A 14,917-nucleotide genomic window follows, 5' to 3' on the forward strand; every position below is an offset into this window, starting at 1 on the left:
GTGGTTGTTGTCGTTGTGATAGCGGCTCAGAATCTCACGCATTTCCTGGTCGCTCCGGACGACCTTGAGGAGGCGCCCGCGGTACTGTCGCCACAGGCAGTCGTCTGCAGAAGAGATGGAGGCAGCGTCTTATTTCGTCACGACTGGACAAAGCATTTCAGAACTGGAAGAACCTTTCCCTCGCGACTCATGAGTCGGTTTGTATCGTACACTCTGCGTAGCATTAGAATGAACTTCTGGAACGCTGGACGGAGCGTTTCTAACGCACCTTTGTAGAAGAAGTGTTTGCTGGTAGTTCGGATCCTCGCCTTGGAACTTTTGGACGCGCCCACGGGATATTTTTTGGCACTCAGAAACAGCTCCACCTTATCGATCACGTCGAACGACGGCATCTGAGAGAGGAGAGGCAGTGTTTTATATACAGAGAGAGATTTAAGAGACGAAGGCCAAACATTTATCTGTGAGAAAACTTTGAAAACTTTACCTCAACAGTGAGTGACTGCTCTTTATCAGCCAGAGCAGTGATGGAGAATCTGTCTCAGGAACTGGTGTTGGTCCATAATCATAATCTGTAAAATAACAGTGAATAACATTTATTTCCTGACATTTTATGAATTAAATTATCAAACAAATGATGGACCAATAAACTTTTAATGAAATGAATCAATATTTACAGCCTTAAAAAGGAATTGAGTCACAATCAAAAAAGATAAACAAGTGTCTAAACAATGTTTCTGTCATTTTTCAGCTTCTTAAATGTGAATATTTTCACGTTTCTGTCATTTTTCAGCTTCTTAAATGTGAATATTTTCCTTTCTGTCATTTTTCAGCTTCTTAAATGTGAATATTTTCACGTTTCTGTCATTTTTCAGCTTCTTAAATGTGAATATTTTCCTTTCTGTCATTTTTCAGCTTCTTAAATGTGAATATTTTCACGTTTCTGTCATTTTTCAGCTTCTTAAATGTGAATATTTTCCTTTCTGTCATTTTTCAGCTTCTTAAATGTGAATATTTTCACATTTCTGTCATTTTTCAGCTTCTTAAATGTGAATATTTTCACGTTTCTGTCATTTTTCAGCTTCTTAAATGTGAATATTTTCACGTTTCTCTCATTTTTCAGCTTCTTAAATGTGAATATTTTCACATTTCTGTCATTTTTCAGCTTCTTAAATGCGAATATTTTCACGTTTCTGTCATTTTTCAGCTTCTTAAATGTGAATATTTTCCTTTCTGTCATTTTTCAGCTTCTTAAATGTGAATATTTTCACATTTCTGTCATTTTTCAGCTTCTTAAATGTGAATATTTTCACGTTTCTGTCATTTTTCAGCTTCTTAAATGTGAATATTTTCACATTTCTCTCATTTTTCAGCTTCTTAAATGTGAATATTTTCACATTTCTGTCATTTTTCAGCTTCTTAAATGCGAATATTTTCACATTTCTGTCATTTTTCAGCTTCTTAAATGCGAATATTTTCACGTTTCTGTCATTTTCAGCTTCTTAAATGTGAATATGTTCATGTTTCTGTCATTTTTCAGCTTCTTAAATGTGAATATTTTCTACTTTCTGTCATTTTTCAGCTTCTTAAATGAATATTTTCACGTTTCTGTCATTTTTCAGCTTCTTAAAAGTGAATATTTTCTAGTTTCTGTCATTTTTCAGCTTCTAAAATGTTAATATTCTTTTTTTTAGATTATTTTCCAGTTTTTCATCCGTAGATTATTTTATCGATTACTTGTTTGGTCCAAAGAAAATGTAAAAAATGTTGGTCCACAAACCCAAATGATGGGAAACGTGAAAATACTTCAATATAATATTATAAAAACAGTAAATCACATGCTTAGTCACAGAATAATTTGGTGTGTGTCACATAAAGAGAGATTAAACACATTTAAAGATTATTGTCGACCACTTATGGACAAATGATGGATTAATGACACAAACTCACAGATTATTAACGTCAGTGTTGTTCATAATAAACACAGATTTCAGATTAAAGTGCACAGTCTCTGTCTTCACCGTGAACTCACCTCAGAACATGGTTCCGTCCGGTCGACACAAATCGTCATTACACCCTCGACAACTTCCGACCACAAAAACTACATTTTCCGCGCGTCGGTTTGTCCCAAACGTGGTGAAACAAACCCGCGCGAGAGTTCCGCGTGTTCTGCGTGTTCTTATAATTCAAATAAAGTGTTTATGTTGAGGTTAAATACGCGAACAAACGTCACACTTTGTGTCGCTGGTGCTGTGAGCGTTTACGCTAGCAACAGCAAACTTGTACCTTCCGGCGCGTGCCCTTTCAAAATAAAAGCGGCCGCTCGTTCGTTTTAATCCGCACATTTAAGCAAAATCTGATTTAACGCGTAAAGATTCAGATTAAGACGTTTAAATGCACTGAGAAGACACCACAATATCGACAAGTAGCCCCAGAATGAAATAAGACTTTATTTTAGAAACAGTGAAATTGATTATTTTTTATTTTCTCAGTCTCGCTTCTTTATTTTATTAAATATAAATGTATTAAAATGTGAATAAAGAGGAAACCGGTATTTTAAAGATGTTCAAATGTATGTTTTGTTTATTAAACCATACTTACAGAAACCGGAAGTTGGATTTTAACTTGTCATGATTCAGAATGTAGCACAGCAGGTTGTGTGTGTGTGTGTGTTCTTGTATTGATTATCTCTTTAGGACCCGTTTCCTTCATAAACACTGACCTTACCAGGACCAGTAGTCCTCATGGAGACCAAAACCTGGTCCTAACCAGGCTCATTTCTGGGTGGAGTTTAGGAGACTAAGTTTTGAATAGTTTTGGAAAAAACAACAACAAACCATCGATCACTTTTTAATCCTTCTTCCACTCTAGTGTGTAAATGAACACATTCAGATAAATTATAAGAAATAAACGCAGACAGTTCTCTGCTGAACCAGCAGGGGGTCAAAGGTCTAAGGAACAACATGGACGTTGTTTTCCACGTGTGAACAAGTCTGACAGAAATACAGAACATGACATGTGATTCTCTGATGGAAAAAAATAATAATTCCAATGCAATGCATTCTGGGCTTTTACTGGTACACGCCCTAAAATGGCTGCCATTTAAAGGCAAACGAACAGAATTTTTTTAGTCAAAAATACACCTAAACTCTACATCAGCTTCAGTCTATAATATGTTCAGAACAAATTCACGTCATTTAATTGCCATAGTTCAGCCTTTAACAGTCAGAAACTGAAGTTTATAAACCACTCACTCTCCCACACCAAAGTCACTCACTCTCCCACACCAAAGTCCATAGAGTAAACCAGTGATTTTAACATCACAGCACACAGGAGTTCACAGGAGTTGTTGATCCACTGCTGCCTCCATCACCAACTTACAATTAATTATTTTGTCAATTCAGCTTTTGAAAATCGTCATCCTGATTGACCTCAGTGACACAAAGTGACCACACGAGGCAGCAGAGGACCAGCACCTCCTGTGTCCCTGTGAGCTAAAATCACTGATTTTCTCTATGGGCTTTGGTGTGGGAGAGTGAGTGGTTTACAAACTTCAGTTTCCTGTTGTTAAAGTCTGTCTAACAGTGAAATAAACACGTGAACGTGTGACGTTGACGTCGTAATCTGACGTTGATTTTATTCATAAATCCTGAACTATCACTTTAAAAAACAAAGAGGGCCCTGGTCATAATCCCAATCTTAGTCTGTCTTCACATTACCCTTCATTTAAACAAAAAAATAAGAGCCCTGAAATCATGAATTCACCATCAGATAGAGTCTAATGTAAATCTAAAACTATATCTGAATATAATGCATTCATGGAAACGTTGAAACCCCCAGAGAAAAACCATCACAGCCCTTTGCTTCTAACATTCATAGAGGATTTCTATGTACACGTATATCTGGACTTTTATTTCACAGAAGCAGGAAGAATCCAAACGTCTGCTCTACATGTGTGAATCTGAGCTCATCGAATAATCACGGTCCACGAAGCTCAGGTTCACTCACAGTCACGTCAGTAGTCGTTGAAACGCAGATTCTGCCGTTTCTTTGTCACTCAAACAGTTAAAATCTGGTCCTTTTAAGAGGTCGTCGTCGCCGTCGTCGTCGTCTACTGCGAGGGCGAGAACGTCAGGATCATCCACCCGATCACAAAGTAGAAGAGGAACACCGGGTACACCACCAGCGCCTTGCGGTTGGGAGGCTGGCTGTCGGCGAGGAAGGCGGTGGACGCGAAGGTGGACCAGCCGAAGGACGCCGTCACCACCGTCAGCCGCACGGCGAAGCTGACCGTGCCCGAGCCGCCGATCAGGACGATCCGGCACACGGCCATGGCCACCGTCAGGGGCATGATGCAGTATCCCAACACGCAGAGGCTCTGGAAGAAGGAGATGGTGCCGCCCAGCAGCTTGGAGTTGAGGGTGATGACGACGGAGCCGAACCAGATGATGACGAAGACCTGAGGTGGAGAGAAGACAGAGGCCGGGTCAGCATCAAAGTCCATGTTTAACAACCATGTGATTAAGTGTTTCCTCAACTCTATGGACGTCTTAATAAAGTTAATTCTGCAAACATTTGTGCACAACTGCTATTGTCATTTTAATGAAAATTATTAAAAAACTAAGAATGGCTGCAGAAAAACTGCTCAACGAAAGACTCACCTGATAAATCTACGACATCTTTAAGAACATGTTTTCACGTCTTTATCTTCACTGTTAGACAAAGTTTTCCAACAGGAAACTGAAGTTTGTAAACCACTCACTCTCCCACACCAAAGCCCATAGAGAAAACCAGTGATTTTAGCTCACAGGGACACAGGAGCTGCTGGTCCTCTGCTGCCTCGTGTGGACACTTTGTGTCACTGAGTTAAGTCTAAATTAATTATTTTAAAAGCCAAATTTTACAAAATCAGTCATTGTAAGTTAGTGATGGAGGCAGCAGTGGATCAACAACTACTGTGAACTCCTGTGTGCTGTGATGTTAAAATCACTGGTTTACTCTATGGACTTTGGTGTGGGAGAGTGAGTGGTTTTATCATTTCTGAGGTGACTAACTGGTCTAGTCTTCTCTGCCCTTTATGCAAATACACACTGACGTCACTTCTGGTTGTTTTTAATGAGTCTGACGTCAACGTGTTTGAACTTCTCCCTTAAATGTAACTGTCACTTAAAACACAACAATAAGTTGTTGCTTTTTCTCGGTTATATTGTTGACTTTTCGTACCTCCGCGAACTGCGGTCCCCCCTGGTGGTCGCTGTCGGCCGCGCCGCCCTGCAGCAGCAGAGCCAGGGTGACGCAGAGCAGCAGCGGGCCCCACAGGTCCCAGTCCCGCAGCAGAGCCGAGCTCCGCTTCGGGTACAGGACGTGGATGAACTTGTTCCCCACGGCGCGCAGGTCCCGCAGGATGGTCTCCTTCACCGGCTCGTCCAGCGTCGAGTAGTCGTCGTCTCTCCGGGAGGAGCCGACGGGCACGGAGATGTCGCCCTCCACCGGGATGTCCTCCGGGATGGAGACGTCGGAGAGTCCGGCGAACGGCCTGCTGGCCTCGTCCGCCATCTTAGAGCGGCGGAGAAGCTTCTCGCAGCGGAGCGTCAGTGACTGCGGAACCGCGAACGACACCGACACCGACTCACATTCACTTCAGACGAAGTCACAGTGACGCGCAGACCGCGGACGTTTCTCCAGACCCGCGGATCCGGATCAGGTTGGTCCAGTTTTCCTGCTCCACGTCAGCTCGGGATTGTTTACTTCCGCAGGACGTGGTTACGCACATCCGGGTGGTGCGTTCACGTACGCTCTCTGGACTCGGACATTAATGTTGTAACGGTGAAATGAAAGCAGAGAAGAAAAAACACAAAATATAAAGTAATGAGCTACTCACGTTACTGTAAGTGAGTAGGTTTTTATGTACTTATACTGCACTACGTTTTAAATTGTATCCTGAATCTCGTATCTGAATAAATAAAAAATAACCTGATGGTAAAACATACGCAGCCAAAATATGAATATCATTCTAAAACTATGAGCTATGAGTCTTTTTTAATTATAATGTTCATAAACATTGTTTTTGACATTTTACTATGATTTACTATATGACGACATGCTATGGTATGACTTCCTGTCAAGTTTTGGACAAAAACAACTTTTTTTGTAATAATTTGGAAACTTTTTTTCTGGAAAAAACTATTTTTTTTACTTTTCGAAATAATAACTTTTTTGGGAAAAAGAAAACCTTTGAACATTTTTTTACACCTCATTATATGACAGTATGCTATGGTTTGTCAAATTTTGGACAATAAATAATTCAAAAATACAAAAAAAAAATCTGAAAAATTCAGGAAAGTTGTTCTGAAAAAAAAACTTTTGGAAAAAAATTTCAGGAAAGTTTTTCCGAAAAAAAAGACTTTTGGAAACAAAAATAGACAGGAAACTGAAAAATAAGACAACATTCTAAACTATATAAAACACAAACAAATACTTTAGTTTTAAAAACGTTTTATTATCTTATAACCGTACAAAATTATTTCCACCTGTTACAGAAACACAGTCAAAACAACCGAGGCTGCAGTGACACCTAGTGGCCACTTCATAAAACAACAGTGTTATATGAACAGAGTAAACAGTGGTGATGATGAACAGACATCTCAGTAAAAATATACAAAACATACAACAACAGGTAAACATTAAAGGGAAAGTACAAGTTTTTAGTGCTAAAGTGATTGTGTTGTGTCTTTAGTTCATTTACATAATCGTCTTTGACGCCTTTTATCACCCGTTTTATTTAACATATAAAGTCGTCTCACAGACGCGTCATTTCTGTCCGTTTGTAAACAAATTCTCGCCGTCTCCACCTCCTCAAAGCGTCCTGAAGGTGAAGATAAGGTAAAAAAGGTGCAATCTGCTGTTTTCCCTCCACCGTGGCAGTACACAGTATATATTACACAAACATGGTGTAAAGTGGGAAAAGTCCCGAGCAGCTGCCGGTCACCTGAAGGCATCGCGGGCTCAGGCTCCGGCGGCGCTGACCGCGGCCTCAGGTTTGTGCTGTTGGTTCAGGGCGACGAGAAAAATCCTTTTCTTTTTCTTCTTCTTTCGCCCGTTTTCCGTTCAGCTTTTTCCTGCAGTTCAGGGAAACAAACAACAGATGGCGTCGTCTCCTCGGGTTCAGCTGCTCGGCTGCTCGTGTGACACTGGAAAACAAGACGGACGTCATCAATATCTAATTTTACAGAATAAGACATTGTAAGTTAGTGATGGAGGCAGCAGTGGATCAACAACTCCTGTGAACTCCTGTGTGCTGTGATGTTAAAATCACTGGTTTACTCTATGGACTTTGGTGTGGGAGAGTGAGTGACTTTGGTGTGGGAGAGTGAGTGGTTTACAAACTTGAGTTTACACAAGGAAAAGTCTGTTTAACAGTGAAGATAAAGACGTGAACATGTTCTTAAGATGTTGTCGACTTAGACTGATGTAGATTTTAATAGTTTTCTACATTTGTTACTTATTTTTTTAAAGTTTGTAAATCACTCACTCTCCCACACCAAAGTCCATAGAGTAAACCAGTGATTTTAACATCACAGCACACAGGAGTTCACAGGAGTTGTTGATCCACTGCTGCCTCCATCACTAACTTACTATGTCTTATTTTGTAAAATTCGGCTTTGAAAACCTTCATTTGGATTTAAATCAGTGACACAAAGTGACCACACGAGGCAGCAGAGGACCAGCATCTCCTGTGTCCCTGTGAGCTAAAATCACTGATTTTCTCTATGGGCTTTGGTGTGGGAGAGTGAGTGGTCGTCAATCTTCACAGACTTTTCTAACAGGAAATTTAATTTAATTATGTACATTAATTATGTTTAAATCTCTGATTATCAATCCAGACTCTATTAGCTTTTATCGTAATGTTAAACGTTTACAGACACATTTAAAGTCGTTACCTTTGAGCTTTTTGAAGCGTCTCTTGGCCTCGGCTCTTTCCTCACAGTCAAAATACCAGACTGTGATGGCGTACCTGAAACAACACCACAGGAACGTCAACGCTGGTGTATTTACACGTTGAAACCAGCAGGCGGCAGCTTCTGAAGCGTGAATGAACGACTTCACGAGGATTACCTGGTGGAGAAGGAAGGCTGCACCTCGTGTGGATTCCTGCGGTCGGACCAGAAGAAGAGGAGTCGGTCAAACAGTGGTTTGATGTCTGTGACGTAAGGTTTTCCTTCAGGGAAGATCCTGAGGACGCCGCCGTGCTCCTGATCAACAACAACAACAACAACAACAACAACGACGACGACGTTAACGACGCCTTTGTTGTCTTTGATTCTTATGTAAAACGATGAGAACAAATCAACATGAGCTCACCTTAGCGTCCCAGTCCTTGTTCAGGTAGTAGATGCAGGTGATGCGTCGTCCATCACAGTTTGGGTTATCAACGTGTTTGACGTAACCAGCTCCGTTACCAGGGTAACAAGCTACCATGGCCTGGTGGGGGGAGGAGAGAGAGAGAGAGAGAGAGACATTAATGACAGATGAGAAACTACAGAGCTACAAACCATTCATTATTCACTATAAATTAACTGTCAGCTATTTTCATCTTCGTCAAATCAGTTTAAATCTTTATTCTTAATCATTCAAACCACTTCCTGTCATTTTTCAGCTTCTTAAATGTGAATATTTTCACGTTTCTGTCATTTTTCAGCTTCTTAAATGTGAATATTTTCACGTTTCTGTCATTTTTCAGCTTCTTAAATGTGAATATTTTAATTTTCTGTCATTTTTCAGCTTCTTAAATGTGAATATTTTAATTTTCTGTCATTTTTCAGCTTCTTAAATGTGAATATTTTCATGTTTCTATCATTTTTCAGCTTCTTAAATGTGAATATTTTCACGTTTCTGTCATTTTTCAGCTTCTTAAATGTGAATATTTTCACGTTTCTGTCATTTTTCAGCTTCTTAAATGTAAATATTTTCATGTTTCTGTCATTTTTCAGCTTCTTAAATGTGAATATTTTCACGTTTGTCATTTTTCAGCTTCTTAAATGTGAATATTTTCACGTTTCTGTCATTTTTCAGCTTCTTAAATGTGAATATTTTCACGTTTCTGTCATTTTTCAGCTTCTTAAATGTGAATATTTTAATTTTCTGTCATTTTTCAGCTTCTTAAATGTGAATATTTTAATTTTCTGTCATTTTTCAGCTTCTTAAATGTGAATATTTTCATGTTTCTATCATTTTTCAGCTTCTTAAATGTGAATATTTTCACGTTTCTGTCATTTTTCAGCTTCTTAAATGTGAATATTTTCACGTTTCTGTCATTTTTCAGCTTCTTAAATGTGAATATTTTCACGTTTCTGTCATTTTTCAGCTTCTTAAATGTAAATATTTTCATGTTTCTGTCATTTTTCAGCTTCTTAAATGTGAATATTTTCACGTTTGTCATTTTTCAGCTTCTTAAATGTGAATATTTTCACGTTTCTGTCATTTTTCAGCTTCTTAAATGTGAATATTTTCACGTTTCTGTCATTTTTCAGCTTCTTAAATGTGAATATTTTCACGTTTCTGTCATTTTTCAGCTTCTTAAATGTGAATATTTTCACGTTTCTGTCATTTTTCAGCTTCTTAAATGTGAATATTTTCACGTTTCTGTCATTTTTCAGCTTCTTAAATGTGAATATTTTCACGTTTCTGTCATTTTTCAGCTTCTTAAATGTGAATATTTTCAAATTTCTGTCATTTTTCAGCTTCTTAAATGTGAATATTTTCACGTTTCTGTCATTTTTCAGCTTCTTAAATGTGAATATTTTCAAATTTCTGTCATTTTTCAGCTTCTTAAATGTGAATATTTTCACGTTTCTGTCATTTTTCAGCTTCTTAAATGTGAATATTTTCACGTTTCTGTCATTTTTCAGCTTCTTAAATGTAAATATTTTCACGTTTCTGTCATTTTTCAGCTTCTTAAATGTGAATATTTTCACGTTTGTCATTTTTCAGCTTCTTAAATGTGAATATTTTCACGTTTCTGTCATTTTTCAGCTTCTTAAATGTGAATATTTTCACGTTTCTGTCATTTTTCAGCTTCTTAAATGTGAATATTTTCACGTTTCTGTCATTTTTCAGCTTCTTAAATGTGAATATTTTCAAATTTCTGTCATTTTTCAGCTTCTTAAATGTGAATATTTTCACGTTTCTGTCATTTTTCAGCTTCTTAAATGTGAATATTTTCAAATTTCTGTCATTTTTCAGCTTCTTAAATGTGAATATTTTCACGTTTCTGTCATTTTTCAGCTTCTTAAATGTGAATATTTTCACGTTTCTGTCATTTTTCAGCTTCTTAAATGTAAATATTTTCATGTTTCTGTCATTTTTCAGCTTCTTAAATGTGAATATTTTCACGTTTCTGTCATTTTTCAGCTTCTTAAATGTGAATATTTTCAAGTTTCTGTCATTTTTCAGCTTCTTAAATGTGAATATTTTCAAATTTCTGTCATTTTTCAGCTTCTTAAATGTGAATATTTTCAAATTTCTGTCATTTTTCAGCTTCTTAAATGTGAATATTTTCATGTTTCTGTCATTTTTCAGCTTCTTAAATGTGAATATTTTGAGTTTGTGGACAAAACAAAGACATTTTTCGTCACATTTGCACAGAGTAGACACGTGTGCAGCGTTATCTTTAAATTTTGTTGTTAAACGCTCCGTACAAACACACACACACACAGTTGATAAAGAGCGAGTGACTCCCACAACCCGGATGGGGGCGGAGTCACATCACTATCACGCAAGTTTGTTTACACACAACATCACTGAAGCACGTACACACACGTACACACACGTACACACACGTACACACACGTACACACACGTACACACACGAGTGAAAGGTGATGGGCGTGGCCACAAGGAAATAACACTGTAAAAAAAAAAAAAGAAGAGGAGAAAAACAGCTGATTTAAATTTATCTTATCTTTTTTTTTTCTCAAGGAAGAGAACAAGGAGAGAGGAGGAGGATTATGGGATGTCCTCTGGCAGTTGTTCAGCTGCTGACTGTTTAATGACTGAGCTACGTGCTGCTGCGCATCAACACACAACAACTACACAACAACAACAACACAATGACTCGTCCTGTTTCCTGCACCTGACAGACAGGATAAAGGTGAAAGGTCACAAGGGAAAGACACAAACACACACTCTTGCTTTTCTAATGAAGTAGAAAATAAACACAAGGACAAAAATAAAACTTTATGTCATTGATTTTAATCTGAATGAAGATTTTTCAAAGCCGAATTCACTAAAATCAGTCATTGTAAGTTAGTGATGGAGGCAGCAGTGGATCAACAACTCCTGTGAACTCCTGTGTGATGTGATGTTAAAATCACTGGTTTACTCTATGGACTTTGGTGTGGGAGAGTGAGTGACTTTGGTGTGGGAGAGTGAGTGGTTTATAAACTGATTTTACGCACGTCACAAAAGTAGTAAACTTATAAAATCTACGTCAGTCTAAGTCTACGACGTCTTAAGAACATGTTCACGTCTTTATCTTCACTGTTACACAGACTTTTCCTTGTGTAAACTGAAGTTTAAAACCACTCACTCTCCCACACCAAAGTCACTCACTCTCCCCACACCAAAGTCGCTCACTCTCCCACACCAAAGTCGCTCACTCTCCCACACCAAAGTCGCTCACTCTCCCCACACCAAAGTCGCTCACTCTCCCACACCAAAGTCACTAACTCTCCCACACCAAAGTCACTCACTCTCCCACACCAAAGTCCATAGAGTAAACCAGTGATTTTAACATCACAGCACACAGGAGTTCACAGGAGTTGTTGATCCACTGCTGCCTCCATCACTAACTTACAATGACTGATTTTAGTGAATTCAGCTTTTAAAATATTTAATTTAGACTTAACTCAGTGACACAAAGTGACCACACGAGGCAGCACCACTGATTTTCTCTGTAGACTTTGATATGGGAGCGTGAGTGGTTTACAAATGTCTTATATTGTTATTACTATTATTAATTTCTCTATGAATTATTACTGTAGTAATTATATCAATTCTACATTATTGTTTTCTTCATGCTTTTATTCTGTATGTAATTATTCTGTGACCTTATTTTGAAAAACCTGTTGTTACTAATGTCGTGAACTTCCTGGATTACTTATTATTATATTGATTATATTGATTTCTTATCACAGTTCAACTGTGTTGATCTTTTTTCAAGAGCTTTATTTTGAAAAGTTTTCCCTTTGATCATTCACTTATGTTCGATTAATCGAGAAAGAAAAATGGTCAGTTTATAAAAAAAAACAATAACCGAAAACTTATATCGCCTTTTTTTTTTTTTAATGATTGACGTGAACTTTACCTTTGACCTCTCTCGGATCGCCTTGTTGCCGATCCGGCGCGTGCACGCGGCCACCAGCCGGTCCAGCCGGTGCAGGAGGACGTTGACCGCCTCGCAGCCGCGCTCGCTCCCGCTCACCCACGCGGTCTTGTCCCCGCGGATGGTCCTCCGGTGGACGCCGGCGGCGGAGCCCGCCAGGCGGCCGTCCTGCAGCGCGCCGCCGCGGTGCATCTGCTTCACCTGCTCGAGCACCGCGTCCCCGAGCGACGCCCCGAGGAAGCCGTCCACGTGACAGAAGCCGTCGGCGAGCAGAGCCGGCACGAGGCGGTCCACGAGCGAGCGCTCGAGCTGCACGTCCGCGAGACGGTCCAGCACGGGCATGATGTGCGCGAGACAAACAGAGAGAGAGAGAGACACAGAGTGAACGTGAGAGAGAGAGAGGAGGGCGGTCACGTGACTGTGTCTCTTCTCTATGTTTTGACTGTGAGCTCGCGCACACTGAGCTTTTATAACAGCGCAGTCAAAACACACCTGTTTTTGAACAGACCGTGTGAATTTTCAGAATAAGAGCGAAAATACGTAACGACAATTTTTGTTTGTTTTTGTTAAACTTTTTCTGAGTTTTCGTACAGCACTCAACTAAAATAGAGATTTTTTCGTGGTCTGTTTTTACAAGATATTTTTTACAAAAAAAGATTTCAGGGTCTGTTTTTGCGGGCGGCTTCCGGTGCGAATTTTCCAAATAAGTGTGAAAATATGCACTTTTTTTTTTTTTTTTTATATATATACTTTTTATGAGTTTTCGTATAGCGTTCAACTAAATAACTAAAATATTGTTCGCAATTTCTTTCGGTACCTTTTGACAATATTTTTTTTCGTGGTCTGTGTTTACAGGAGATTTTCTTGGTCTGCTTTTTGCAGGAAATGTTTGTTTTTACAAAAAAATATTTTGGGGTCTGTTTTATAGGTTCTTTTCGGTCTGTTTTTACGGGCAGCTTCCGGTGTGAATTTTCAAAATAAGAGCGGAAAATATGCAACAATTTCCTTTTTTAACTTTCTGAGTTTTTGTAAAGCGTTAAACTAAAATAGATATTTTTTGTTATTTTATTTTTCATCCCTTGGACAATATTTATTTGTCTGTTTTTACGAAATATTTTTTTGGTCTGTTTTTTCCGGAAAAGGTTTGTTTTTTTAAATAAAAAAAATATTTCAGGGTCTGTTTTTGGGGATTTTTTTTGTCTGTTTGGAACATTTTGTCTCTTTTAAACTTCCATTTTTCTTTTCCGTGTTCCTTCTCTTCACTTTTTATTTTCCTGTTGGCCTTTTCCAATTCCAATTTTACACACAAACATAATATAACTTTAACTTTTCATAAACATTTTATATTTGTGTTTAATGTGTTTCGTTCAAAGGAGAAAAGTATTTTTAAGGTTGTTTTTTACACATACTATCACCTCCCTGTTCTGCAATGGAAAAACAAAACATGCAGCTTTTATTTTGAAAGGACAATCGCGGGCTTTTCCGGGAAAAGAATAAAGTTGTAGACGTGCTCGATGTAATGTCCACACTTTTCAGAGGAAAGGCGGAGTATTGTGACGTCACAACACTTATTATTTGTTTTGTTTATTTGTTTGTAAAAGTTAAACTTTAAAGGAGGAAAATACAGAACTATATAATGAAAAAAAGATAAAATGTCAATAAAAACGTGTGTTTAAAAAGCTGGTGATGATAAAAACATAAACTTTAAATGAACCTTTACTATAATTATTCCAATGATTGTGTGTGTGGTTTATTTACCTAAACTCTATATAAAGTTAAATCTTCACCAGTGAAATCAGCTGTTTTCTCTCGGTGCTACGTGCTCGCGCTGGGCGTGCCCGCCGCCATTGACGGCTCCGTTGACTGCATGTAGTCCTCGCGCACCCTGTTGCATCCGTGCGGAAGTGAAGAGTGAACCTGAACGCACGCACGCGCGCGCGCACACACACACACACACACACACACGATAATAACAATAATAAAGGGTCATTTCCAGCTGTTTTATGAGGGTTAATGTTTTTGTAAAAACACACGACGATAAGAACAATAACATCAGTGATGTCACAGATTCGATTGATTATGTGAACTCACACACACTCAAATGTAAGTACATACTCACACTCACATGCACACACACAAAGGCTCACACATATGTACACACTCACACACACACAAGCTCACACACATATGTACACTCACACACATGCACACTCACATGTACTGACCCATACATATGTACACACACACACACACACACCCTCACATGCACACTAACATGCACACACCCGCACACATATGTACGCACATGCGCACACACATTTACACACTTGCATGCATACACTCACACGCACACATATGTACACTCGCATGCATACACACACACACACACACATGTACAGACTCATACATATGTGCACACACATACACACTCACGTGCACAGACTCACACACACACAAGTACACACTCCTATATACACACACTCACACACATAGGTACACTCACACACATAGGTACACTCACACATACACACTCACACA

At 38.8% G+C, this 14,917-nt stretch overlaps 2 protein-coding genes across 2 annotated transcripts; both read right to left on the bottom strand.

Moving 5' to 3' along the window:
• Positions 1-2,893: 2,893 nt before the first annotated feature.
• Positions 2,894-5,735, bottom strand: yipf6 (Yip1 domain family, member 6). The gene is made up of 2 exons (XM_083910917.1): positions 5,221-5,735; positions 2,894-4,456 (listed from the first exon to the last, which is right to left on the bottom strand). The coding sequence occupies exons 1-2, from the start codon at positions 5,551-5,553 to the stop codon at positions 4,109-4,111; spliced, it is 681 nt and encodes a 226-aa protein (XP_083767043.1). The 5' UTR covers positions 5,554-5,735; the 3' UTR covers positions 2,894-4,108.
• Positions 5,736-6,580: 845 nt separating this feature from the next.
• Positions 6,581-12,721, bottom strand: egln3 (egl-9 family hypoxia-inducible factor 3; the record flags this gene model as incomplete). The annotated part of the gene is made up of 5 exons (XM_083910920.1): positions 6,581-7,187; positions 7,938-8,011; positions 8,113-8,249; positions 8,359-8,478; positions 12,362-12,721. 5 exons carry the CDS (start codon positions 12,719-12,721, stop codon positions 7,162-7,164), a joined length of 717 nt encoding a protein of 238 aa, XP_083767046.1. The 3' UTR covers positions 6,581-7,161.
• Positions 12,722-14,917: the final 2,196 nt, after the last annotated feature.

The sequence above is a fragment of the Microchirus variegatus genome (genome assembly GCF_963457635.1).
Source record: "Microchirus variegatus genome assembly, contig: SCAFFOLD_33, whole genome shotgun sequence".
NCBI lineage: Eukaryota > Metazoa > Chordata > Actinopteri > Pleuronectiformes > Soleidae > Microchirus > Microchirus variegatus.

What these genes read in the sequence shown, in the direction of transcription:
- yipf6 (XM_083910917.1), bottom strand. Translation starts at nt 5,553, where the DNA reads ATGGCGGACGAGGCCAGCAGGCCGTTCGCCGGACTCTCCGACGTCTCC. An exon ending in GGGGACCGCAGTTCGCGGAG is followed by an intron (nt 4,457 to 5,220) that starts GTACGAAAAGTC and finishes TCTCCACCTCAG; the next exon opens with GTCTTCGTCATCATCTGGTT.